Source organism: Schistocerca americana, chromosome 1 (assembly GCF_021461395.2).
Source record: "Schistocerca americana isolate TAMUIC-IGC-003095 chromosome 1, iqSchAmer2.1, whole genome shotgun sequence".
Classification (NCBI taxonomy): domain Eukaryota; kingdom Metazoa; phylum Arthropoda; class Insecta; order Orthoptera; family Acrididae; genus Schistocerca; species Schistocerca americana.
This window is the reverse complement of record NC_060119.1, coordinates 669,315,140-669,342,330: the sequence shown is the minus strand read 5'-3', so window position 1 is coordinate 669,342,330 and position 27,191 is coordinate 669,315,140. Positions and strand designations below refer to the sequence as shown.

The following is a 27,191-nucleotide window of genomic DNA, read 5'->3' as shown; positions in this document are numbered from 1 at the left end:
GAGAAGTGAGGAGGTGCAATGCACCCAGGAACATTGTCCTACACGATCGTCTTTGTGGTCCGGGCATTATGGTACGGTGAGGCATACTCCACTGGTGTACTGACCTCCAAATCATTGAACAGGGTACATGCACTAGTCGACATTATTGGGGAAATGTACTTTCTCCCACGATTGAGCATTTTAAGGAGTGCATTCGGCCGCGACCGCAACGAACAGCGCAGGTTGAAGAGCTATTGAAACGAGAGGATCTTCCGCGAATAGGCGAGTCTGCCCGACAACCCGATTTAAATACCATCGTGCACGTGGAGATGCGTTGGGGAGACGTATGGCAGTACGTCCGCATGCAGTAAAGACCATCAAGCAGTTCTCAACCAAGCTGGCAATGGGATGGAACGTCGTACCACAAGAACTTACCACCCTTGTGGCCAGCATGGGTGCATGCTTCAGAGCATGCTTTGCCGTCCGTTCTGACCACACATCCTATTGGGAGTACGTTCCACCTTTTGTAACATCCAGGGGACTATCATAAATTGCTTGACTTCAGTGTAATTATTGTGTTCAAATAAAAATGTCACTTCTGTTCCTTTCATTGCGCATTTCTTTCAGTTATCTTCTGTAATATACTGTAGAAATTCTGTCTTTGTTTGGTTCAAGTTTCATCTAGCCATTTTAGTAGCCATCATGCAAAACTTACCTCCGTCCCTAAGGTGTGCACACCAGTGTACATCCTCGAGTGAGATGGACAGAGCTGCTGGAGAGAGTGCTTATCTCGTCATTGCTGGCGTTGAGACAATAAGAAAAGAAACTAATGAAATTTCACTTCTTGTGCGTGCACAGTATAATAGCAAGAATACACGATTAAATTTGTAGGTGATTTGGGAGCATACAGGATGCGATGCTGTTTGCTACACAGAGCTGCCAACTTTGGAAGCATCATCAAATGCGGCTGGGTATCATGTCGAACGGAGCTTGTCTTTTCGTTCTGCTTCACCTCTGTGCTAGAGTTAGTTAACCGTCTTCGTTGGTTAGTGATGGTGTTCCAGGGTCTTGGCAATCCATGACCAGACGTTTTCAATGGGTAAGGGATCTGGAGAACGTGTCGTCATACCAGCAGTTGAACACCCTCGAGGTACGTCAGAACAGCATGTGGTCTTGCTGTCTTGTAGTGTAAGCTAACGTCAAGGAGACCTCAAAGACAGCTCGCAGGTCCTTAACACGTCATAATCTAACAGCTGCTGTCCAAATTACACAATTTGGCAAGACGCATTACTCTTGCTGGTAGTTCTTGTGCACCCAGCACTTTCTTTGTAAGTGACAAGATACGAGAACTATTCTATTAGTCAATACTGAGTGGAAATATGCAAAAAATACATGACATTGATTCGTTTCTTTCCAAGACCTGCAGTTACACAAGAGCGAAACACTGGAGATCAGACGCGGAGATAAAATTTCGCTTAGAGAACACCTTTAACGCTTTAATAAAATTCAAGAAATTTCTCACAAATACATACCTAGACTTAAACTGTACCAATAACAAGGAAGACTGAGGTCTTTGAAAATGTGGATATTCCGCTGAATGCTTAAATACCATGGGCAGCAAGAATTACTGTCATCGAAGTATTGAGATGCACGCACAAACAGAGAGAAAAATTAACAACCTTTTTTTTTAAAAAAAAAAAAAAATTGCGTACCTACGACGTATCAAACCAAACACGAAGTATAACCTTCCACAGCTGATAATAGAAGGGAACATGGAGGTTGGTAGAACAAAATTGTCGGGAGAATAATACCTTGGTTTGATAGCATAAAGAACTGGACAGGTTCACAAAGTGCAAACCAAGTGCTTCATACCGCGATTCATAGAATAAAAATGCATTGTGTGGTCGCAACACTCCATTAATGGACAGACAGAAGAAGAAGAAGGTAGCGGAACTTAATTGTTTGAGCAGCTCAGTAATGTGCATCTTCAAGTTTAGATGCTCATTAGTATGTATATTCGAAAACCTAAAGCTTTCTGCCCTCTTCACAGTCTTCTGTTGATGTGCCACATCAGTTGGTGGTATCATTCTGTTCGTGTCTAGTGAACTGAGTACAGTGTTCTCTAAAAAATGAGGAATTGTCCCTTTTCAGAGAATCACTGAACTATACTTTGAAACATGCCATTAACGACTATTTTCTGTTGTTTTCTCTTGTGGGATTTATTAAAACACTAGTATCGTCTGGAAAACTATCAATTCTGCTTGATGAATTTGAAGTGGATATGCATATATAATGAATATGAGTGGATCCAAAACTGATCCTTGTCGGACGCCCTTGTCATGTCTCACGTCACTAAATTTTTTTTCTCTTTCCAGCATTGAGTGAATTATTCAGTACAACATTTTACGTCCTGTTTGCTAAATGTTATTCAAACGTTTGAAAGCCATCAGCTTCATAAAACTTAAGTTTTTCTGAGAGAGTAATATTATCTAAGCTATCAAAATTGTTGAAAAGATCACTAAATGTCCCAACAGGTGAATCTGTTATCATGTTCGATTCCATGGGAATAAATGTGTCCTATAACCATGATGTAATTCAGGACAGGAAGGCCAGAATTGGTTGTAATGCCACCATGAAAGATATTCACCTCTCTGTCTGTGGTGATATTTTATTATTTAACGCATGTATAACATCATTCCCAGTCGATCGAACCCTCTGTAATCTAAAATTTTATATAAGTAACCTGTTTCTATTTAAATGTGAAGTTACTTCTGGCTACATTACTTTTTCGAAAATTTGGAGGAAAATCTCAGTAATGAAATCAACGAAAATTATTCTTAAGTCTTTTTTATCACCTTTCGTACAAAGACATTTAACAATGGCGTATTTTAACTGTCTAGAAAAATTCCCTGTGCCCACTGGCATATATGCATTACATAGATCACTAATGACATTACATGACATTACTTATCAAATTAGAAAAACTGTTCAGAATTGTGTTGGAAATTCCATCAACATCATAGGAACTTTGATAATTCTGCTAACTTGAGCGAAGGATGTTGGTGCTTCTTCTAATTGATTAAAGCCTCGGGAATGACATTTTAATATGCTTTCTGGCCTCTTCAACTAAACCATTTATTCCGATTTATGAACCTGCAATAAGAAAGTAACTGTTAAAAATACTAGCAACTGTGAATTATCAGTCACAGCCCCGTCATTCAGTTTAATTGTGATAGTACCCTCTGCACTGATTGGTTGCCCTTTGTCGCGTTTCACAGCATCCAGTATAGTTATAAACTTATTGTCTACGTTATTAATTTCCGTGATGAAGTGCATATTTCTGGACATTTTAAGGACTTTACAGGGTTTTTTGTAAGATGCAAGAAATGTCGGATCTCGACTTGTTCTAACCTTCAAATAAATTTCCTTTTTCCTCTTATATAATTTATTAATTCTTGTAGTTATCCATGACTTATTTCTTTTATTGACTCCAGTTTGGTATTGAATGCATTACATTTCACTACAGCACAGTTTTATCTTATTCTTAAGACACTATGAAGTGGTGTGATTAATAAGCTTCATTGGTTTGTATGAACATGCATGACAATTGTTTATTTCCACTAAATGTGCGTTATAAGAAGATGGTCTGTTAACAACTGGACAACTGTTTCAGCCTGAGCCTATTTTTAAAAATGTTGTCAGGATCCTGCTAGCTTGCTGCAACGATTACAAAAACTGACTACGGAATCGAATGAAACAGCCAAATAGTTATTTTAGTTCATTTCCCCAGTTAGAACCTTTTAAGACATCTGCTTTGAAATATCCGCTAACTACTGACTGTGAAGATAGTTTTGTTTGTGCTTGGAAGGAGAAAGTGAAGGGGAGAGGGTGTTTTGGTAGGATTAAATGGGTCTCCTGATAAGTTTATAATCGTCTCCCTTCAACGAACGAATGCAGAATTAATGCCCTTAATGAAACAGCAGTACAGTATATGTAATTCGGTTTCACGTGAATGTGTTACTACAGCGATCATAAATAAGTGCAAGAATCACTTATTATTAATGCACATGATAAGGTGCATCAACCTTTAACTTCCGAGAAGGAACAGTACGAAACAGTATTAAATGCTACAGTTACATGAAGTCAGTAGTAGTGAACGCGGGATTACCAACATATTTGTTGGGAAGTCCGTGAGAATAGGCAGTGCTTCTCTTAAAGAAGCCACATAGAGGACCTTAGTGCAAATAACGCTACAGTCCTGTTCTACTGCTTTGTCTCCTTGCCAAGTGTGCTGCAGATGTTGAACAACTCCAGAGGCACGATGGATCGATCGTAACAGATAGTTGCAGCAGTTACAGATGTGTAACACAGATTTTCGGGGAACTTCAACGTAAACGGTTCAAAAAAGGGTCTTACCAAACACTATGCAACGATTACACTGCTTCCATCAAGGACATTGCTTGCCGAGTATTGGAATGAAATAATACAACACTGGAGACATACGAAGCAGAACAGCACTGGCGAAGTTACCCTTGTTGAGCACAACTGCTTTTCTGCTAAGAAGAAGTTCATTCGTTTATTCGATTCAGATGGCAGAAGTAGTTGGACAAAACGCAAGCATTGATAACACCGTTATTACCGCAGGAAAAAAAAGAAACAGTCCTTATGTGTTCTCAGAGCTCTATGTGACCTCCGTTTGAAATGGTAAAACAGAAACAACAATAATTACAGCAAAAATTAACCTTCTTTTAATCTGAGTTCTAATTTCTACATTCCGTGGCTCTTTGTGGAGAAATGTCCGCCACCGCAGCGCAGTGATTAGCGTGTCTAACTTCTATGCGGTGGACGCTGGTTCGATTCTCGGTACTGGCAGGGAATTTTCCTTGGTGGGAGGACTGGGACGGGGTGCACTCCGATTCGTGATGGCAACTGAGGAGCTACTTGAGTGAGAGGTAGCGGCTCTAAAGCCATGACAGCCGACAACGGCCATGAGAGCGGTGCGCTGACACCGTGTTCTTCCATTGGTAGAAGATGACACGGCGGTCGGTCGGTCCCAATTGGATAGTACATTTTTTACACAATAGCATCATGTTTAGCTTATACGCTTATTTCGATTTGTCCATAATTTCAGCCAGTCACTTTCATTAAACTGAACTCTCGGTTTCACGGACCTTTTGTTAGGTGGAATTTTCGAGAGTCGACAGGCCTTTAGGACAGCGCTGTAGGCTCGCATCACCACTAATTTCGTATTATCGAAAGTGCGGCCCATCATCTGCAGGCTGGAGGAATGCCGCGTATCCTACACACTGGAAACGGTTTTAAGGCCGACATTAGACACTGGATGAGACTAACGATTCGGCCACGAAATATATGCTACATACAGACCTTTGCGGTTAACAGGCTGATCAGCCACATTGCTGGATACAGACAGGGAGCGACAGAATTTGACATAACATATGATGACTTGGTGGAAAAGCTAGTTTACAACCGTTCATGTTGTAACCTATATCAGAACTCTGCCAAGAAAAGAAAGTGGGATGCCAAGTCACCTTGCTCAGCAAAGAATTTTTTGATTCAACTGATTCATTTAAATAGTGTTTTCATAACAATAACAAACATTTCAATAAAATGTATGTTTAAGATACCACTTTTATGAAGCGAACAAAAAGTATCAATTAATTTTTCCTAGCGCCATACAGTTTCCTAATCTCATACAAATCCGTGAAAATTTGTGATCCTGAATTTTTAATAGCTATGAAAATACTTGTAGAATTTAAAATGAAAATTATTCATGCATCAGTTGTGTACTGCATGTGCCCAATGTACTTAGCTCCAGTATTACTGAAAACTGACAATCACGAACTTTTAGGACTATCTGTGTGATGTTTGGAATCTGTATACATCTAGGCGAAATCATTATAAACTTTTTAGATTGATTTAGAGATCTGAAATACCAAAAATTCAGTTTTATTAAAATAATTAATTTCTGGCTTGTAGTGAAGTGTGATTGAAATTTTTCAGTGTATTTCAAACATTCCGGTAAGATAAGAACGGAGACGTATGGTAAATTTTAGAATTATTTCAGTTCCTCTTCACTTGAGTTCACTTCCTCTTATGTGTACCACACAAGAAGACCTTGAAGCTAAAAATTAGACAGATTCGAGCTCACACGGATGATTACTAGCAATTGTCCTTCCTGTGAATCATTTGCGACTGGATTCAGAAAAGGGCGACAGGCAGTGGAACACAAAATTACCGTCCGACACACACCAGACAAGAATGTGAGCTAATGCTGCATTGTCATACAGTTGTGAGCTAAATTTAAAATTTCAAGACCCTAGTTCAACAGGAAGATAATTTAACAACAACTGCAGATTTTGTACCTAGCAGACGGACAGACAAGGAAGTGACTTAATAAAAACGTACTAAAATGGTTACCAATTACTGTCCAACGAGTGCTGCGAAATGGATTATTATTTCTTGCTTTGCCTACAGCGCCGTCGGAGACGGCCAGCAGTACTGCAACAATATAGAGGCTATTGCGGTCATACGCTGGGAAACCACGGTGGGAAGGCGGCATCCGCTATAGGTGGGAGCATCGGCGCCGAAGCAAGGGCCGGCCACAAACCCAGGTGAGGCGGCGGCAGCCAGTAAAGACTGCCGGCGGGATCTTGGCCGGCCCCCATCGCAGGCCAGAGTCGAGCGTGCGCGCGCAGCCGGGCCGCGGCCGACCTGCTCGTAAGTTGCTGGAGTAACGGACCGTGTGCGCCTGGAGCCGTTCCAGGCGGCCCCGGCGGTCGTTCCAGCAAGTCACGCCCTTATCTGTGCCCCAGGAGCTTCCAGCTTCCTCCAGAGGTACCCGTCGCCTGCAGGAAGACCGTCCGGGTCCTCAGTGCTCCGTGATTGCTACATGCTGAACCGGTGTCCTTCGCTTCCTGGAACCGACATGGTTTAGCACTTCCTCAACTCGAGGAAACTGTAGGCAGGTCAACAAACAGGAGCCCTGTTTCGGTGCTCGAAATCTGCTACAACACGGATAGCAATGCTCCGATCAAAGTATGGAGAAGTGACACTATTCTGATTATTTGTAATAATATACACTACTGGAAAACAGAGCATGAAGCATCAGTCCGATTTTGATGGAATGGAGTTTTTGATAAGATAACAGGTATTAAACGTGTAAACTTCCGTTCTGAACTGGTGTTCATCACCAACATGAGTGGGAGATGTGGTCCCAAAATGGCATGAAGACGCTCTTGTATCCATTACAGAATGGATGCAACCAAACTTTGAAGCTTTGCTTCCACCAGCACGTCACCCCCTACATTTCAAACCTCACAGAAGTTCTCCCGTATGCCTTTCGGGGCTAGAATTAAGTTTTCACTCTGCAGTGTGCCGTGAAATAGGAACTTCCTTGCAAATTAAACTCTACGTCATTTGGAAGGTAGGAGATGAGATGCTGGCGGAAGTACAAGCTGTGAGGATGTATCGTGAGGCGTGATCACGTAGCTTAGTCTTTTGGAAATAAAGTTTTCAACTATTAAAAGCGAAAGGTGACATGCCCGCGAAAGGCACAGGTCTTCTGCTAGGAAGTTTCATGTCAGGGCACATTAGTTTCTTATCAGCGCTCATTACGCTGCTAAACTAAAGATTCGTTCTTCGAGGCACTGAATGTCATTTTGAAGAATTTCACGTCTTGTCCGAGACACATGCTGTGTTAGTCGTAAAGACTGCTCGTTGAAGAGTAGTATGAAAGTATATGTCGTCCCACTGCATCATAGAGATGCTCTATAGAAGACAAATCAAGGGGCTGGATAAGTCAGTCAAGGATCCATACACTCCACAAGGAGTCTGTGGCGTGAACTGCAGTGTGAGGACTTCCATTATCTTGCTAGAATGTGCTGTTTGTCCATCGTGAAGTGTATGACAGCAGTGTATGGTATCTTAAAACGGCGAGGATTCAGCCTACCTTGAACAGCTATTAAATCAGCTCTGTTATATTATTCAACAGCCCCCACAATCACGATTCAAGCACTTGAGGAGTTAACGCGTGAGAATGGGTCCTTTCGGCGACTTTTCGCCATGTCCTTGCGCTGCGTTAGCGTCGATCTGACTGTCACAACCAGAATCGCGACATCTCTGAACAACACACAATTTCAGATGTCCAAATTAACCTTGGCAGTACACCACTCAGGTCTCTGTAGTCCGTGGTAAGATGTCACAAAAAAAAAACGTTCAAATGGCTCTAAGCACTATGGGACTTAACATCTGAGGTCATCAGTCCCCTAGACTTAAAACTACTTAAACCTAACTAACCTAAGGACATCACACACATCCATGCCCGAGGCAGGAATCGAACCTCCGACCGTAGCAGCAGCGCAGTTCCGGACTGAAGCGCCTCGAACCGCTCGGCCACAGCGGCTGGCAAGATGTCAGCGGTAAACGCTTCGTCATAACACGAGAATTCAACCAGCTTCCAGTTACACGTTCCCAACAGTTCGCTGTCTCACACCAGATTTTAGCTGTTGTCGTAGTCCATTCACTAGAGGCAGTGGAACAATGCACGTTCCCAACAGTTCGCTGTCTCACACCAGATTTTAGCTGTTGTCGTAGTCCATTCACTAGAGGCAGTGGAACAATGCTACGATCTGCTCGTGGTGCAGTTCTTCTGGAAGTATCTGTGCCTGCTCATCCAGCGACACTCTTGCTCTGAGTTCGAGACCAGCCTTTCTGCAGCCATTGCACAACAGCCAACTGTTCGTTCGGCGTAAAGCTATCGCGCCCCACCCAGAACTGTGAAGATCATCCATTCTCCTAATGTTGTAGCTATGTACATTACTATTGATTCTGAACTGTATTTCTGTATTACTGAATTTCCCTGAACATTTGTTCACTTCTTTAATTTTAGACACACCCAACAGCCATCACGGACTTACACCTTCCTCCATCAGTAGGAATGACGTTTTTACTTTCTGAAAATACCATTCCACACAGGATTTGTTCGACATGCGAATAGTTATGGAAATACTGGATATCACCTTCGCACCATTAACTCAAGACATCCTTGTTGTAAAACTCTCCATTTTCGTCAATGTAGATAATTTTGGGTATAGATTTTCGTTATCTTAGTAGTGCCATTGCCATATGCACTTGCCAATAAAGACGTAAAGTACAAACAAAGCTTGAGTATTCTTCACAGAACTATCTCCAACCTGGAATGGATGGTGCTGAGCAAGACAATCAAGCTCAGGATCATTCAGGAGGAGGACGAGGAGGAGAAGATTGGTGTTTAACATCCTGTAAACGACGAGGTCATTAGAGACGGAGCACAAGCTCGGATTAGGGAACGATGGAGAAGGAAAGCGGCCGTGCCCATTCGACGGAACCATCCCGGCATTTGCCTTAAGCGGTTTAGGGAAACCACGGAAATTCTAAATCGGGATGGCAGGACGCGGGTTTGAACCGTCGTCCTGCTGAATGCGAATCCAGTGTGCTTACCACAGCGCTACCCCGCTCGTTAGGATAATTCAGAGTAATGTTCAATCGACACTTGTAGTAGCAAGACATAGGAGGTAACCAAACAACTAGAAATTAAATTCAAAAATTCCATAAAATTCTACCTCCATTTAATCATCATTATGAGGTGTCTTAGGGTGGGCTAGGCGTAATCTGAGCTTTGAAAGAAATGAAGACCTTGGAGCAGAGAGAGAGAGAGAGAGAGAGAGAGAGAGAGAGAGAGAGAGAGAGAGAGAGAGAGAAAGAGAGAGAGAGAGAAGGAAATTTACACTAGTGAGTAGATGTGGATAGAAGACAAATTCCTTCATCACTTCCCATGGTTTATTGATAAAAAAACTGATGTATGTTATAATAATCTTTGACATTTAAACACATACATCTAAACCCACTGTACACTGCATATTGGAAAGCATTTAACACAGTCATTTTTCTGTCCGCGCCCTGGTTTGTTCTCCTATTACTTACATGCGTTACGCCCTGAAAAAAATTATAGCTAGTGAGTTTCTCTCTCTGTCTCTCTCCCTCCTTTCTATAATTTTAGGCAAGAAGATATTGAATACTTCTGTACTGTCGCTTGGCGTAGTCAGAAGTCATGTTACGGCCGGCCGTTGTGGCCGAGCGGTTCTATGCGCTTCAGTCCGGGACCACGCGGCTGCTACGTTCGCAGGTTCGAATACTGCCTCGGGCATGGATGTGTGTGATGTCCTTAGGTTACTTAGGTTTAAGTAGTTCTAAGTCTAGGGGACTGAAGACCTCAGATGTTGTCCCATAGTGCTCAGAGCCATTTGAACCATTTTTGAGTCATGTTACATGTGCAATACCAAACTGGCACATCACTTCGTATTCTCTCTAAGACAGAAAAAACGACTCACCTCGAAGAGTTACGCAAACTGGTCACAAACTGTTGTACATATAGATATCGACGGAAAGTACAATACTGTAAATATTGATGGAGGATGGATGAATGTTTGAAGCTCTAGCGCATTTTCACCGAGCACCTACCAAAAACAAAAAACAGGGGACAGGTCGATACTAGGAGATAAAGCCTTTGCGAATTTCATTGCGTGTACTGAGTCGGACAGTAACTACGCCTCTCAGATAGGCGCGTCAGCAATATATACAGATGTCCGCATTTCTGAGAGGACTTGTGGATGGACTCAAAGAAGCCGGTTAGAGTAATAGCGAGTCGCTCGATATTTTAATAGGAGCTGGGCCACTATTCAACGATGTTGGCAAGAATGTGTTAACCATGGCCGAACACAAGATCAAGAAGCAAGATGTCGACCTAGAGAGACGAAGAAAGTGAGGACAGAACAATGGTCAGAGAGGAACCCATGGCCCCGGATTCATCATTATCACTGATTCGATGAGCAAGTGGTGCTTTAGTGACCACAAGGACCAGTCACAGAATGGAGGTGTAGCTCACGGCTCCCCTTGCGACGACTACCTTCGACCTCTCTGCACCAAGAAGCCCGTTTGCAGTGGTGTCGGGCGCATTCGGCCTGGAATGTCATTAACTGACGACGGATTGTATTTTTTGATGAGTCCCGCTTCGAAATGACCCCGATGACCAGCTAGGACATTCCTAGATACGCCCCAGACGCCATACGGCATGACAACAGTGAGTGGTGGTCCAGAGTGCCATTTCATTTCGTAGCCATTTCATTTCATTTGGTTGTCATCCGTCGCACCTTCACAGCACAGTGATACGTAGGTGATACTCTATGCTCAATTTTGTTGCCCTTACATTTCAATAAGATAATGCCCGCTCGCTGGAGGCGAGGGTGTCTGCTGCTTCCTTCATGTTTGTCAAATCCTTTCTTGATCAGCAAGAGAAAGTTTGGAGTATTATGGGCAGGGCCCTCCAACCAGCTCGGGATTTTGATGATCTAAAAAGCCAATTGGACAAAATTTGGCACTATATCCCTTAGAAAGAAATTCAACAACTCCACCAATAACGTGAAGCTGAGTAAATGTTCGCAAAAGGAATACAGGTGGATCAACGGGTGATTGGTTCAAATGCCTCTGAGCACTATGGGACTTAACAAAAAATGGTTCAAATGGCTCTGAGCACTATGGGACGTAACTACTTTGGTCATCAGTCCCCTAAAACTTAGAACTACTGAAACCTAACTAACCTAACGACGTCACACACATCCATACCCGAGGCAGGATTCGAACCTGCGACCGTAGCAGTCGCGCTGGGACTTAACATCTGAGGTTATCAGTCCCCTAGAACTTAGAACTACTTAAACCCAACTAACTTAAGGACATCACACACATCCCTGCCCGAGGCAGGATTAGAACCAGCGACCGTGGCGTTCGCGCGATTCGAGACTGAAGCGCCTAAAACCGCTCGGCCACACCGGCCGGCAACGGGTGATTAACTTGCTTAATATGTGAAGCTCTTTCTCTAGAATACATCATCCAATTTTTTCTGACATTGCACTCATTTGTTTGTATGTTGTTCTATATTACAATTACAGATTTCCTTCCAATTCGGATAATTCCTTCGTGGGGCGTAGTTTTCCTTTGTTTGTCTAAGACCATATTTGTAAATTCGAACATAAATTCCTTGTTTGTAACTATGGCTTTTCTTTCATTCACGCTGTGTCGTGTCTGCTACAGGTGGGCTAGAATAACGTTATTTTGTGATTTTTATGGATATCTGTATATGCAACGTATTCTTAGTGACAAGAAATCTCTAGTCAGCTGTTTCTCTTACTGTGTAATTTATGAAACAGCTTTTTATTGACTAGTAGTAGTGTGCAGCCGATGATTTGATTCGATGCAGCGGAAAAAGGTGATTGCTGCAAAGAATGATGAGATGCTGTTATCCAGGACTTCATTGTGGGACGAGCGAAAAGTCGCCACTGTCAAGAGGAAGAAACGCTGCTTGAAATAGAACTGCCCACTTAGTGCCTTTCTGTAGCTACTGAGCGTATCTGGATGAACTGTTCTGAACCTGATACTACTGAGCGTATCTGGGTACACTGTTGTGAACTTGATACGTATTACTTCAGTATACATGGAATCAAATCGAACCGCAAGGTAGCTGTAATTGGTGATTTCTTTATTGTCGCAACCAATTTCGTTGCATTAAACCAGCATGCCTAGGTAAAAACAGTCCTGCATTAGCGTATCAGGACACCCTCATCGTTCATAGTCAAAAATGAAACCCCTGAAGTGTGGAAGAACACGCCTGACCACCTTCCATTCTGTACCCTTGGAAAGAAGTACGCTACTACATTATTCGCGCCGATGTACCGGTCTGAAAGCTTCCGCCATATGAACGGATCATTGTGTACAGTGTTAAGTGCCTTCACTATCTGAGAAAACTTTAGGTTTTTATTATGGACGTTTAAGCACATTCTGATGAGGAAGATTACGAAACTAGTTTTTCTCCTAATTACTGACTTAGCCCATGGAGGTGGATCCGTTGTTTTAATGCAACACTATGTTGTAACTAACGGTTTCAACCATCGGAAAACAAGCCTGTGGAACGGTTCATTAATAAATTAAACCACACAAGGACGGGTTGCTAGTAACGTGTGTTAATCTTCCCAGGGATCTAATTCCGGTTCACGGAGAGGCAGTTCCCAAAACTCTGGTAATATGAAAATTTTGTAATACTTACTTTCAGAGCTATATTAGTTTCACCGAACCAGAGCAGACATTTAAAGCTGATACGTCTCTCTGTTGGTTATTGCACTTATTTGCTTCGTGTCATTAATGTTCTGACGAAATGCCATGCCACATAAAACGGTATGTATTTCAAGTTGTGGAAGGAAAATTCGTGCGCTCCCGTTGAGGCGTGAAAATATTTTGACGGCAGATGATGGGTACGCAGCCGGATGTCGGGCCTCTCCCTTTTCCCGAGCATCTTGAGACAACACGCGGGGGCCGTAACCTTGAAATTCCCAGCTCTTCACCGACGGCTGGGAAGTCTTCGTCGCTTCATACCTTTTGTAGTGTCAAGATCATCAAAGCAGAAGCATACAACACGATTGCTATGCTGCTTTCTAAAACAGGGAGTTATAAAAACAACCATACAAAGGTCACGTTAATGCAGAGAAGTGAGGAAGACTAACGCAGGAGATAGCACTCCTGCATTTACGTCACTGCTTTAAAAGGTCTTTTCTTTCAGGTTCAGAACAGAGCCACTGAATACTTCTCTTAAATTTGCAGTAAAGAATCTCTGATTTCATTTCATCGTGCCGGTAATACTACTACTCTTCGATTATGTGTGACCAATTAAATGAATCGTAAATAATCATTTTTTCTGAGAAAAGTGATCCTTGGGTCATCATTGTAAACAGAAAAGAATCGAGACGTATCATGTTATCACAAATATGGATTCACACAATGTGAAAAGAGGTCGCTTTGATATTTCGAGGAGAGCGGTGACCCTGGTATCTCAGTAAATTGTAGAATTCATAGCTTTGGTCATATTTTAATTTGTCTGAACCTGCAACTGGTTTCGGCTTTACAACCGCCATCAGATACACAAAAGGAAAATTTCGAATACACGTTATCTGCGTCATTGCCTGCCTTTACAAGGCAATTCGCTGACTGATTTTCCTTGGGTATATAATAGGTCCATGTTCATGTTTCGCAAATTCCTTCATTTTATTTTCGTCTTACAGATCTGATGATGGTTGTAAAGCAGAAACCAGTTACCTCTTCACACAAATGAAAACGTGATGAAGACTGTGAATTCTACAATTTATTCACATGACATTACCTAGCGTTTCGTGAAAGACGCGAATTGAAGCAAAGTAAGAACACTATATTTTAGACTAATATCGCTGAAGTTTCCGAGTATCAAGTGACCACTGACGTTCTAATGTTTGACGCCGTACGGCGCTGGCGTGCCACATCTGCAACTTCATCTACATCATACACCGCAAACCAGCTAACGGTGTGTGGCGAAGGGTACTTTTGTACCACTAACTGAGACCTCCAACCATGTTCCGCTTGAGAAAATCGCGTGGGAAGACTGAATGTCGATAAGCTTCTGTATTGGCTTTAATTTCTCGAATTTTCTCCTGGTGATCATTAAGCGAAATGTATCTGGGGGGGGGGGGGGGGGGTTGGTGGGAGGGAGTAATATATTGTCCGACTCTCTTTAAATCTGAATAGTAAATCTCTCCTTATTGCATAAGCCTCTCTTGTAATGTCTGCCGATTATGATGAGAAACTCCATAACGCTCTCGCACCGGTTAAATGATCCCGTGAAGAAACGCACAGCTGTTCCTTGGATCTTTTCTATCAGTCCTATCTGGTAGGGATCCCAGATAGATGGACAATACTCAAGACTCGATCGAACAAGCGCCCTATAAGCCCCTTCCTTCGTGCATGAGTTGCCTTAAAATTCTTCATATGAATCGGAGTGTGGCATCTAATTTTCTCATTTTTTATGTGGTCATTTCAGTAAAGGTCGCTCGGGTTAGTTACTCCTAGATATTTTCCGGTAGATACTGTTTCCACAGGTTTGTCATCAATAGTGTAGTTGTACAGCAATGGATTCCTTTTCCTATATATGCGCAATATGTTACATTTATCTACGTTCAGGGTCAACTTCCAGAGCGTGCACCAGTCTTCAGCTCTCCGGAGGTCCTTCTGAAAATCGTTACTATCTTCTGGCGTCGCTACTGTGTTATAGACAACCACATCATCTGCGAACAGCCTTAAAGAGCATTCTACTAGATCACCTCGTACCAAATATAGGAACTTCATGCTATTTAGTCGAAAATCAACATGGTGAGACTGTGGCTGCATACAGATACAGGGTAAGTCTTAGAATTATCTAACAACAGCAACCAGCCAATAGCAATAACAGTATTTACTGAAAACAAAAGCCACCGTTAATGGTTTCGACTTGACAGATTCGTCCTCAGACGACTGTTCAATTTTAAAATCGCGTATCTCTTATGCTGTACATCGACGCTGACTTTTTTCAATTGTGATGAAAGTTCCTTTTGGTGGTGGCTCTATACAGCAGAAAATGATGTAAGAAAAATTGGATCTATCAGTGAACTGAAACAACGTAAACACCCTTCCCAGATTACAACTGAGTCATTTGATAATACTGTTGACTACTTTTGAACTTCATATACCTGCGGAATTGCAAACGCTTTTTAGACATCTGAAGATGCAAACAGAGCACGAAACACGTGCGCGAGGGCGCGCACACACACACTCACACACACACACACACACACAATATTTCGGCCACGCGGATGTTTATATACAAATACAGCAGTTTGTACATTTTAAGATCTTGTAAGCTGTAGGTCATTGTTATGTCCAGCCGCAGTAGGGCACCCATCGTATTTTACGACTTTCATCAAAACAATAAACATCGAAAACTGCATTTACAGGATAAGCTAAATCTAATTTTAAACATTCCGCCTCAGTTGCTGATTGGTGCCGGCCGCTGGTGGCCGAGCGGTTCTGGCGCTACAGTCTGGAACTGCGCGACCGCTACGGTCGCAGGTTCGAATCCTGCCTGGGGCATGGATGTGTGTGTTGTCCATAGGTTAGTTAGGTTTAAGTAGTTATAAGTTCTAGGGGATTTATGACCTCAGCAGTTGAGTCCCATAGTGCTCAGAGCCATTTGAACCATTTTGCTGATTGGTCAGCGCGGCTGACTGACATGTGGATTACCCGATTGCATTGCAGGTACTATCAGGGACTTTTTCTTGTCGGGAGGCCTGGAAAGGGGTGCACTCAGCATCATGATGCCAGCTGAGGAGTTACTTGGCCCAGTAGCAGTACACCAAGTCACGAAGCTTGACAACTATCTGGAGAGCGGTGAGCTGACCGCATTCAATGATCCCTATGGCGGAGGATAACACGGCGGTCTGTCGGTATCGATGGACCCATCAGGGCCTATGGGCGGAGTTTAATTTTAAACATGCCGTCTGATGATGAACCTGTTGATTCGAAACCGGTATCAGCGTTTTTTTTTGCCCTAAATTAGTAGCTTCATTGCAAGTGATTGGTTGTTGTTTCTATTTTTTTATAAGAATTAATATGCATAATAATTTTCTTACAGTTACGTAACACAGCGTAGTGAAAGTGGGCGAATTATCAATTTTTATGCTAACTGACTCAACGTTCGAAAATTTTCTAGACTGAAAATCCTGGCTTTAGAAATAACTGAATGTTGTAAATACGTAGACGAGAAAATTTTCATTATTAAAACCCAGCGCACAGCACACGTGTGCCAGAAGGATGGATTCTGGCAAGAGCTTTTACGAGGAGCAGATTTATTAGAGGTGCTGTGGGTGTGTAATCAGCATTCACAGGCCAGTAGCTGAAGTCGACCAGCAGGCCGAACCGCGCCAGTTCCTGCCGAATGAGAGAGGGGCGCTCGTAGTTTCGTAGGCGTATATCACCCTTTATGCAACAGCCAGGGGTGATGTGGTAATTCCGCTTTCGCTATCGAAAAGGCATTCTCGGAAGTGAGTTACCCGGAACCATCCACGTAAAGTCACTCGCTGCCTCTGAAAGTAGAGTTCCACGCGTTGATATTACAGGCATTCAGCGTTTACTTTTGTCCCCAGCAACTGACCTGTTTGCGCTGTTGTTGAATTATTTCCGTATGATAATCATCATCACCAGTATATTCCAAATTGGTGAAGTTAATTAGTATGCACATCGGCTATTCGGATGAAAAGTTCTGTCACTGAATTTCGAACTGTTCATATTGTGCCATTAACACCCCCATACTGAAAACAGTAGCTAATTAGCTTTATACTCAATTTGGCTACACTTATCATTTGCCTGTGACGTATGAGAGCGTGGAAAATGTGGGCTGATACGAATGAGAGAGAATGAAAGTGAGATATGGTTTATTTCGGATCTTTTACTGTTCGTTGATTTACCTGCGTGAATACTTAAATCATGGTTACACAAAACTGCATTGTTTACGATTTATTGTTTTGATTTGGATTAGTTATGCCAAATTATTAACATGTTTAAAATTTTTGTTGAGTGTATAAACATGAAGTGGGGTTTACTTGTGGCTTTAGGGGTACGATACGTAGCAAATCTAATGTGCAGTCAATAATTAACCCTATATCTGCAGTTACACTCAGCAAAAGACTTTACAGTATGTCGAGGAAGGTGTTTCATGTACGATTAACATTTCCCCATTTCCCTTGTCCATGAAATTAAAAAAAATGGCTCTGAGCACTATGGGACTTAACATCTGAGGTCATCAGTCCCCTAGAACTTAGAACCACTTAAACCTAACGAACCTAAGGATATTATACACATCCATGCCCGAGGCAGGATTCGAACCTGCGAGCGTAGCAGTCGCGCGGTTCCGGACTGAAGCGCCTAGAAACGCTCGGCCACCGCGGCCGGCTGTCCATGAAATTAGAATCCTTGGATGACAGACGATGTAGTCCTCATGAAGCCCACCTCGATAAATTTAGACAAACTGTGTGTCAGTTAATGTCCGTCTTAATTCTTTTGATAACTAACACATCGATCCGATTATCGAACACAACAGTCTTACCGAAGAACTTGTAGAATGTTCCTTCGAGAACAGTTACTGGACATGACTAGGCACAAGATGTGCCACATACGCACTTCTCACGATCAGTGCCACAGTGCACCAACTATAGCTTTCATGACTGCATATACGTAATAACGATAATTACGATGTTAATATATGGACACATCACTGTCATTAGACCATTACCCGCAGGCCTTACGTTCGCAGCTTGATCAAAGAAAGCTGCCTACTGGCAAAATTTTAAAATGCCGGAGTAATTTGTTGCTCGTATTTTACCGGGTAGTGTGCACGACAAAGAAGAATGCAGACGCAAGTTCCGATGAAACACAGCAACTGTCTGTATATGGTGCAAGACGCACTGAAGTTGTGCTTAGCATTTTGAATGATTTGGGACGGAAAGTTAATAATAAAATACAATAAATAAGTACTTGTTAACGTACTTAAATCTTCACCACTGCCATTCTTGGCTAACAAGAAAAAAATTGAAAACAGAAAATTCGTTATGTAATGTTGAGCTATCGGAATGGACCATTGTACTTCTTCTCAACGTGTGTCCGTTTATTATTGTAATAGCCTGTATGAGCCCTACGTATTCCGTAGTCTTGTGAGGACACCGCACGCAAGATTTTCAGACCGGCAGCTTTCAACATTCACGCGCACACAGAACATAGTATCAGGCGACTGCTCCATTGCTCGTTATTCCTACAGACTTGTTATTATATCCAATTTGCGCGAAGCCTTTATTACAACCAACGCGTTTGTGATTCGCCTGTATGCGAGAGACGTCTTTGTTAACGAGTTTGCGAGTGTATTCAGAGTAGTTCAGAAGCCCGGCGTAACAGCCCTATAATATTTTTATGGCTACATAAAAAATCCAATTTTCTCATCCGTATTAACACATAACAATACACACATTTTATATGGTACCGTGGAAAGAGAGATACGAGCTGAACTTAAAACAGAAATGCTCACCTTATGCAGTTTCATCATGATTGACAAGTAAATGAATAAGCTTCTCTACAGTAGAATAAACCAAAGAATTTTTATGTAAATGAAGTATTTCTGTGATGCTTCCCGGAAAATCATCATAAAAAGAGCAAGAAAGGTATAATAAAGGATTGTTTTTCTACGTCTTCCGCAACTCTCTTAATAGATGTTTCCTAGTGGAAAAATACATACCTCCCTCCCTCTCTCTCTCTCTCTCTCTCTCTCTCTCTCTCTCTCTCTCACACACACACACACACACACACACACACACACAAATTACAAGCTGTGAGCACTTGTTCACCTTCCCTACTCTGTAACACATCTCGTCTACTTCTTCCCCCCCCCCCCCCCCCTTACCAAACCTCCATACAGAAATACAGAATGTATCAACAAGAATCATCCGATTTGACACGTCTACTGATACTTCTGAACCTAATAAACATATACAATGAATTTTGTTTTTGGTGAGCGGAAGACTCAAAAAGGTTTTCCTAATACATTTTCATAGGTGTTCAATATGCCCTCCTTGAGATGCACGGCATATTCGAATGCGGTATTCAAATTGTTCCCATACTGCAGCTTACACAGCTGCTGTTATGCAATGTCTCAGTTCATTCATCGTTGTTGGTGACGCAGGCACATAAACAGTCTCTTATAAACCCCCAAAAGAAATGAAATACAGTCAAGTTCGGTGATCTTGGAGGCCAGTAATAGAAAAATGGACCATCCACCTTTCCCGTGAAACTTCACAAAACGCATGAAGTTTTGTAGAGTCCCTCTCATGTTGTACAACTTCATGTAGTTGTTCTGTACCCCATATTCTCACATTATAACGGTTTACTCTTCCATTTAAATGGAATGTTGCCTCGTCACTAAACACTGATCGTGGAAGAAAACTGTCATCCTCCATCTTGCCAAGAACGGAGTTACAGAATTCCACACGTAGTTGTTGGCCATCTTTACTAAGAGCTTGCAGTAGCTGAATTTTGTGTGGTTTCAGGTGTAAATGTGGACGCAACACACGCCAGACGAACATCGGGGGCATTTGAGCTGTCGAGCTGCACGGCGAATGGATTTCTGCGGACTCCTTGTGAAACTATGGCGGATGCGTTCGACGCGTGTGTCAGACACTCGGGGATGGCCCGGCGATTTGCCTTTACACAAACATCCTGTTTTTCGAAATTGTTCATTCCATCGTCTAATGTTCTTCGCTGTAGGAGGATCCACACCAACCTAGTACGAAAGTCACGCTGAACGTTTATTACTGTCCGGCACTGCGCTAAACATAGAACACAAAACGCTTTCTGTTGCCCCGACACCATTTTTGCTACAACTGAAGTGGACGCACACTACTGCTACCTAGCGGGAACTATGTAAAACTTGAGAATTTGCCCTTTCCAACTGTACGTTGTTCACGCAAATATCTCAAATAACATAATAGTTACGATCGTTTTTAAATCGGAACATTATTTTTGATATACCCTGTATTAATTGAATCTTCGTCGCAGTACAATGAGACAGGCAACAGTCATGTTTCAATGATGATCATTCGATTTTTACATTTTGTAAAATGCGAACTTCCACAAACGCAAACTTTACATCTATTGAAATAATTAGTCTTAAGGTGGTGGAACGAATATCTTGGTGAAACCAAACGTTACATTCCCATCTACAGAGAAGATCTTGAAGGAGGTTCTAGCTTCTGTAACGGGCCGATTCACTCCGTGGTTCGTTACTGACTGAGGAAAAAATTAATTTCCGAGTGCTCTCGCGCAGAGCCGTGATGTCAGATGTTTTCAAAACTCGAGCGCAATTGGCATTTGTTGGTTGTTGTCTACTATTGCTGTGGCCTCACAGTGAAAGAATGGTACCTATATATTTCCAGTAACAGTTTCACAACCCTGTCTTTCAGAATAAAATTACTGCCGAGTTTTATAACCTCTATTGCCACGAGTGTATACAACAATTGGCTGTACATACAGCGTGTCCCAGGAGGAATGGCCGATATTCAGGGACATGACAGGAACTCTCATTTGAAGCAAAAACTCCGCATGGGCATTTGCAGTATTCAAAATCTTTTCCGAGAGAGAAGCACTTAATGAACATTTGCTAACGGGCTAGTAGCACGCACGACTGTGTGTGTCTTACCAAACCAAACTCTTCGACTTTTTATTCAAGTCCATCCTGTCTTGCTGCTTTCAGCCTCTTTGCTCGGAGTGTCTTTCTACCATTAAACTATCGCTTTGAACGCGCAGTTGTCCACGGTGTGTTAAGAGTGTGGTAGTGCGACGCTGTTACCCTCGTCAGGGGACGTGCAGAGGTACTCAGGCAGGCAACACAAATGTTTTCCCAAAAGTGCACAAATACATTGACGTTGACGGTAGGATATTCGAACATTTATGTTTAACTGTACAGCAACTGTAGTCTTACGTTCAAACGGTGGAAGTCAGTTAGAATGCTTGTTGATCACGGAACTAAATAACGAGCCAGCCACTAAAAACACATGAAAAGCTTCATCCAATTAAATTGGGCGTGAGTCCATAAAATGTTAACAATTTTTGTGCTGTTATTTCGTCTTATGTCAAAATTGAGGGTAAGTCCCTCGATAGACCAAAGGCTTCTCGGCTGTCAGTATACAAAATAACAGAACGTTAAAATGAATACAGCGTTCCGGTGGGCCTACATGCCGCAAGAGATAAGCATGTGTGCCAACACGAAGGCGAGTAAGGAAAGTTTTATTCGTTCGTGGAGTTCAGAAATGCTCCATGGGCGAATAGTTGGTTTGATCGACGTACTTTTCAAGTGTTCCTTCGTAAAACGCATGTTGTAATTATTACTAACTGTTTTACTAGCGTAAGCCTTACAATTTATTGAATGATGCAAAAGAAACTATGCACATAAAATGTATTCTATCTCGGAAACCTTTAGGAGTGGTGCAAACGTCCATATGAAGCTTTTTCCTACAAATGAGCATTACTGTCGTATCCCTGAATATCGTCTTCCTCTTGGGACATCCTGCATATGGAGGCTACATTATTTTTTAAACACAACAATAATTTTGTTTAGAGCGAAAAGGGTGTGAAACTGAACACCCTCTGAGTTCTGGTCCTGAAAAAGAAGCGTGCCAGCCCTGCAGTATGGAGCGATGGCATTAGCAGACATCAATCGACAACGGGCTGCTATGCACGAGTTTTGAACCCATGTAACGTCACGCCACTGAGCGGGAGCACGCGGTTAGGTAGTTTTAAATGAGTTAGCAGCGCTCCTCTGTGTGTACCGCTCTATTACAGAAGCTACAACCACTTTGATGATGTCCTCCATATACGGTTACGAATCGTTACGAGTCTAGAAAAAACATTCACTACGGTATAATAGCCCGGTATATTTCAATAAGTATTTTAGATGTTGTGGGAAATCGGAATGGCAGCCCTAGCGCTCCAGAACTGACGACGTGACTTTCTCAGGAGACATTATCGCAAGCCGTTAACAACGGTCATCTCGTTCCCGGGTCTTAGAGCGGCGTGGAGCCACCTGTGCTTAGTTATTTACAGAGAAAGAAACTCCCTTTCTCCGGCGAACTTAGAGTTTCCACAATACGATCGATTCTGACCAGAATTTTGTCCATTTACTGCTTGGAAATAACAGTGCGGTGACTATTGATTACTGCAATCTTTCCTCTAGAATTCCCAGCGCAGTTAACGCTTAATCGGAAACCGATAACGAAACTTGCTGACCGCAGCGTGACCGCAAATGAAATCACCGCATCCCAAGCGAGCCATCGCAACACAGCTACTGTATATTACTTTTTCGAATTGACAAGATTTGTCAAGAGTTACAACGCATGTGCACGGGTCTTTTCCCATAAGCATACCGCCGTGGGTTCCCCCCGCCCCCTCCCTCCCCCCTTATCTTCTCTAGTCCCACTATTTTATTGTTAATGAAGACATAAAATTCATGTTGTCAACATTTCCACCTATTTCGAATGTAATTTTCACTGGTTGGCTAAGAATAATGTGAAGCAAGGCTGAGCCTTCCCTGGCAAAAGCGCACGCAAATGAATAAAATCAGATTCTTAGAAAAATGTCAAACGTGATGCGCCATGACCAATGACACTACCAGTGAGGAGCATAACATAATATTCAGTGTTTCCTTTCTCATGGGTAAAATTAATTAGGTGTTCCTGTTTCCTTTCATGGAGCCTAAATTCGATAGCATAACAACCAGTTTTGCAACATGTTTCAGAATTACTGTACAACTGTACTGTTATGGTGAGTGATACTTAAATTCTTCTTAGTAAAACAATGATTACTTCTCTTGCAGTTAACACCAAATGAGGAGTTTCAGCCTGCTGCTACTGTCAAATTCCGGCAGAATTATAGGAGATGAACTTATTGATCATTTAAATTATTATTCTTTTGTTAAATCGTGGAGAAGTGTTATAAAAATAACATTAATGTCTAGATGCAGTGATATGGACAATGGGTGAAATGATGGCTTACACAACGCATGATTCTTATTGGACATGGTTCTGTTGGAAGCAGACAGTTTACTCTGATCACTGAAGTCAATCACTAAATCAGTGATCTGGTAACCAGTTTCTTGGATTTGAATCAGAAACTAGGTGGTAATTGACATTTAAAACGTAATCAAACTCGTATACAAGACATGATCCTAGAAACGACAGTAATACAAATTCAGATTTTCTATTTGTAGCGTAAACATGTCGATAGGATTCCTAACTGACGTGCTTCTCTTCAGAGCCCTAAGAAATGAAAGTGTATGACGAGTCATTTCTCTCGGAGAGACACAAGATTACAAAGTGACCTTCATGTCTGGATGTCTGCTTCTAAATCTTCGTTTTATAAACTGTATTTGGCTCCTCTATTAAAGCCGGCCGTTATGGCCAAGCGGTTAAAGGCGCTACAGTCTGGAACCGCGTGACCGCTACGGTCGCAGGTTCGAATCCTGCCTCGGGCATGGATGTGTGTGATGTCCTTAGGTTAGTTAGGTTTAAGTAGTTCTAAGTTCTAGGGGACTGATGACCTTAGAAGTTAAGTCCCATAGTGCTCAGAGCCATTTGAACCTCTATTAAATAAGTTCCCGGTTCATTCGAAAACATAGTTACACATTTCAAGTGAACTTCTCTGTTTAATAAGCGAAGGGTATGCTATTGAAACAGAATTCCTGAAACCTGCGAGTATTTGAACCTTCATTTCACCGTTCAAACAATTTGTGAAGAGTTTCATAAAGATTAGCTTTAATAACGCTGCAAGATCTAAGCATCTAAATGCAGAGAATTTTGTTATTGTAAGTAAAACTTTGGTAATGATGATACTTGTCTTGCCACTAATAATGGAGTCATCTTCCCAAAAACTTACGTGGAAGTCACAATGTTTATATAGTTGGCATAATTGTATTCTATGAACTCGTTTCTCCAACTAGATCCAAGGTGTAACGTACATAGCTGCACGAGTTTGTCATACACACGAAGTCACGAAAGGGTTGGGAATGGAACCAAGACTCTTTGAGGTTGTAATCTGAAAAGTAGGCACTGACATTTCATCCGAGGATCTATCGTCACTGGAATGAAAATTATGTGGTGTTAAGAATCATTTTAATCTCACTGGAACACATACGAAACGAACACTTCGTCTGTTACACGCTCTTCATCTGCAACAATTTTGACATCTACGTATCTAACTGATTTAAATTCCACTGTAGAACTGAACACGTCACACAGTAGAGAACGGCAGAGGGGACCGCTACCTGCAAGGCGTCAGGGCTGACAGTAACTCTGCGCCCGATGTTTCGTGTTTAGACACACGCGCTCGGCGGAGCGGCACGTACCTGTGTGTTGAGCGACGTCATGGTGGCGGCGCAGGCACTGTGCCTGCGGGAGCGCGCGGCACTTGTTTTACGGCGCCGCTCCCGCCGCCGACAGCCAATCGCGGCGCGCTCCCCAGACGCCCGTCACCCACTTGCTGCCCTACTAGTCCTTCCGGCAACACTTTTCTCATGCGTTTGTGGTAGAGTTTTACGGCAACGACGCTGTGCGACTGTACATGTAATACTTCTAGCAAGGTATCGCAATTACTGACGTAATGGAGACTCATATTGGAGAAAGGATGATCAATTTTCTGTCGACCATCCAGATTTATGTTTATCGTGTACCTTATAAATATTAGATTCTGTATAAGTTCGCAGCAGTTTTCCGTAAGTTTAATAAACACAACAGATCACATAAAGACTTTAGGCATCAATAAAAAATTCTACTTCACTATTAACAAAACTCCACCAACGCGGGGTTAACTTTCCGATACCGCGACTGTGGAAATAACATGGGTTTGAGTCGCAGAGGTCGTCGCCCGAAGTTCGGAGAGCATTTTTATCCGGAAATGAGGTTTCTTGAAGGCCGTTGGATAGAGAACGGAAAAGGTAGCGATCAGGTGAATAAGGTGAGTGCGGAAAGACTTCTCAAACCAATTCCTGTATAGTATATTTTGTCAGTCTAGCAGAATATAGGCGGGCATTATCGTGCAGTAGCATACGAAACTTCACGCAGTGTTCCTGGTTGTTGTTCTTGGATTGCGTCTGCTCAAATAGCTCAAATGGCTCTGAGCACTATGGGACTTAACATCTGAGGTCATCAGTCGCCTAGAACTTAGAACTCCTTAAACCTAACTAACCTAAGGACATCACACAAATCCATGCCCGAGGCAGGATTCGAACCTGCGACCGTAGCGGTCGCGCGGTTCCAGACTGAAGCGCCTACAATCGTTCGGCCACAGCGGCCGGCGATTGGGTTTGCAAGACGTCTCAGTTGCTGGCAATAAATCACAGCAGTGATGGTTACACCTCGGGAAAGTAATTCGTAGTACGTCACACCGTCGCTGTTCCAGCAGATGCAAAACATAATCTTTTGTGGATGTGCGGAGGTCTTTTTACAGGGGAGTTGCTGCTTTGTTCGGGTTCAACCATTCCTTCCCATACGATAGCGTAAAGACACCATTTCCCGTCACCAGTAACGATACAGGATAGGAATGGTCAGTGTTTTTCACGACTTAGTTGATGATGAGCAAGCAGAGGTGCGCATATGGCCACCGGCTGATTTTTGTGATTTTGGCTTAGGGAATGCGGTACACATGTAGCCGTTTCTTGAACATTCCCTGTTGCATGCAAATGTCGCACGATTTTGAAGTGATCGCAGTTTATTACATTTTCCAGTTCTCGAGTACACTGATATGGATCATTGAGGATTAATGCGTTTAATCGTCCTTCATCAAGCCTTGAACTTAGAGACTCAATAATTTCAAAATAATCATCCTCAAAACGAGAAAAACATTTTCTTGCCGTGCTCTGTCCTGTGGCATCATCCCCCTATACGGCTCAAACATTCAAGGCTGCCTCCGCTACTGTCACCCCCCTACTGGACTCATCACTATCTCCAAATATGTCAACTCAGACCACAATAGTGGTCTACAAATAAAATTTGGCGATCGATAAATAAAGCCATAGCAGCAAGAAGACCAACGAGAAAACCAAAAATGCTACGGACTTACACACTAACCTAATAGCTTTAGGAAACCAACTACCTTACTTGTCCTTATCTGAGCAAATGTAGCGTCTTCAGTAATTTCGGCATCTATGGAATGTGAATGGTTCATTTTCTTCAACAACAATGCATAGGAGAACGAGTGTGCTATCTCTGTTAATGAATGCATTGATAGCCTAGGATGAGTGGCCTTCTCCGGAAATGCTAGAAGAGCTTTCGTTTGTGTCCGAGTCGCGCTACTCTTCCCCGCAGAGCGCCGATTGTCATAATTATTTTAACTCATTTTTGTGATTTTTTGTTTAATATGTAGTGTATGAACGCTGGGTAGACTACGATTGATGAGAAAACTGTATTCGGATTTAGATTTACAACAAGAGGATAAAAAGAAATAAATACTGAAATGTTTTGCTTAAGTTTGGGCGCTTGGCTTTAGAGAACGTAAAGGGAAAACTAAATTGAATTTTTTTAATGTTTCACGCAAAGACGGAGATATCGGCCATAATTGTTTTGTCTAGGATTACCATTTTTCACAGTAACTTATAAAAGAATATTTTTTACATCTTCTACGGTAAATAGACGATGGAAAGATGATGTCGCAAAGGAAAATTACTGAGAAAATTCCTCAAT

General features: G+C 42.4%; 1 protein-coding gene across 1 annotated transcript in view; it reads right to left on the bottom strand.

Annotated features, from left to right (window-relative positions):
• The window catches only part of LOC124588477 (glucose dehydrogenase [FAD, quinone]-like), a 191,606-nt gene extending 166,726 nt beyond the window's left edge, over positions 1-24,880 (bottom strand). The window contains exons 1-3 of the mRNA XM_047131474.1: positions 24,860-24,880; positions 16,715-16,851; positions 6,608-6,845 (exon numbers count right to left, since the gene is read on the bottom strand). Coding sequence (XP_046987430.1) covers positions 6,608-6,845; positions 16,715-16,851; positions 24,860-24,880 — 396 coding nt within the window. The remainder of the gene's footprint in view (positions 1-6,607; positions 6,846-16,714; positions 16,852-24,859) is intronic.
• Between the last annotated feature and the right edge of the window lie 2,311 nt (positions 24,881-27,191).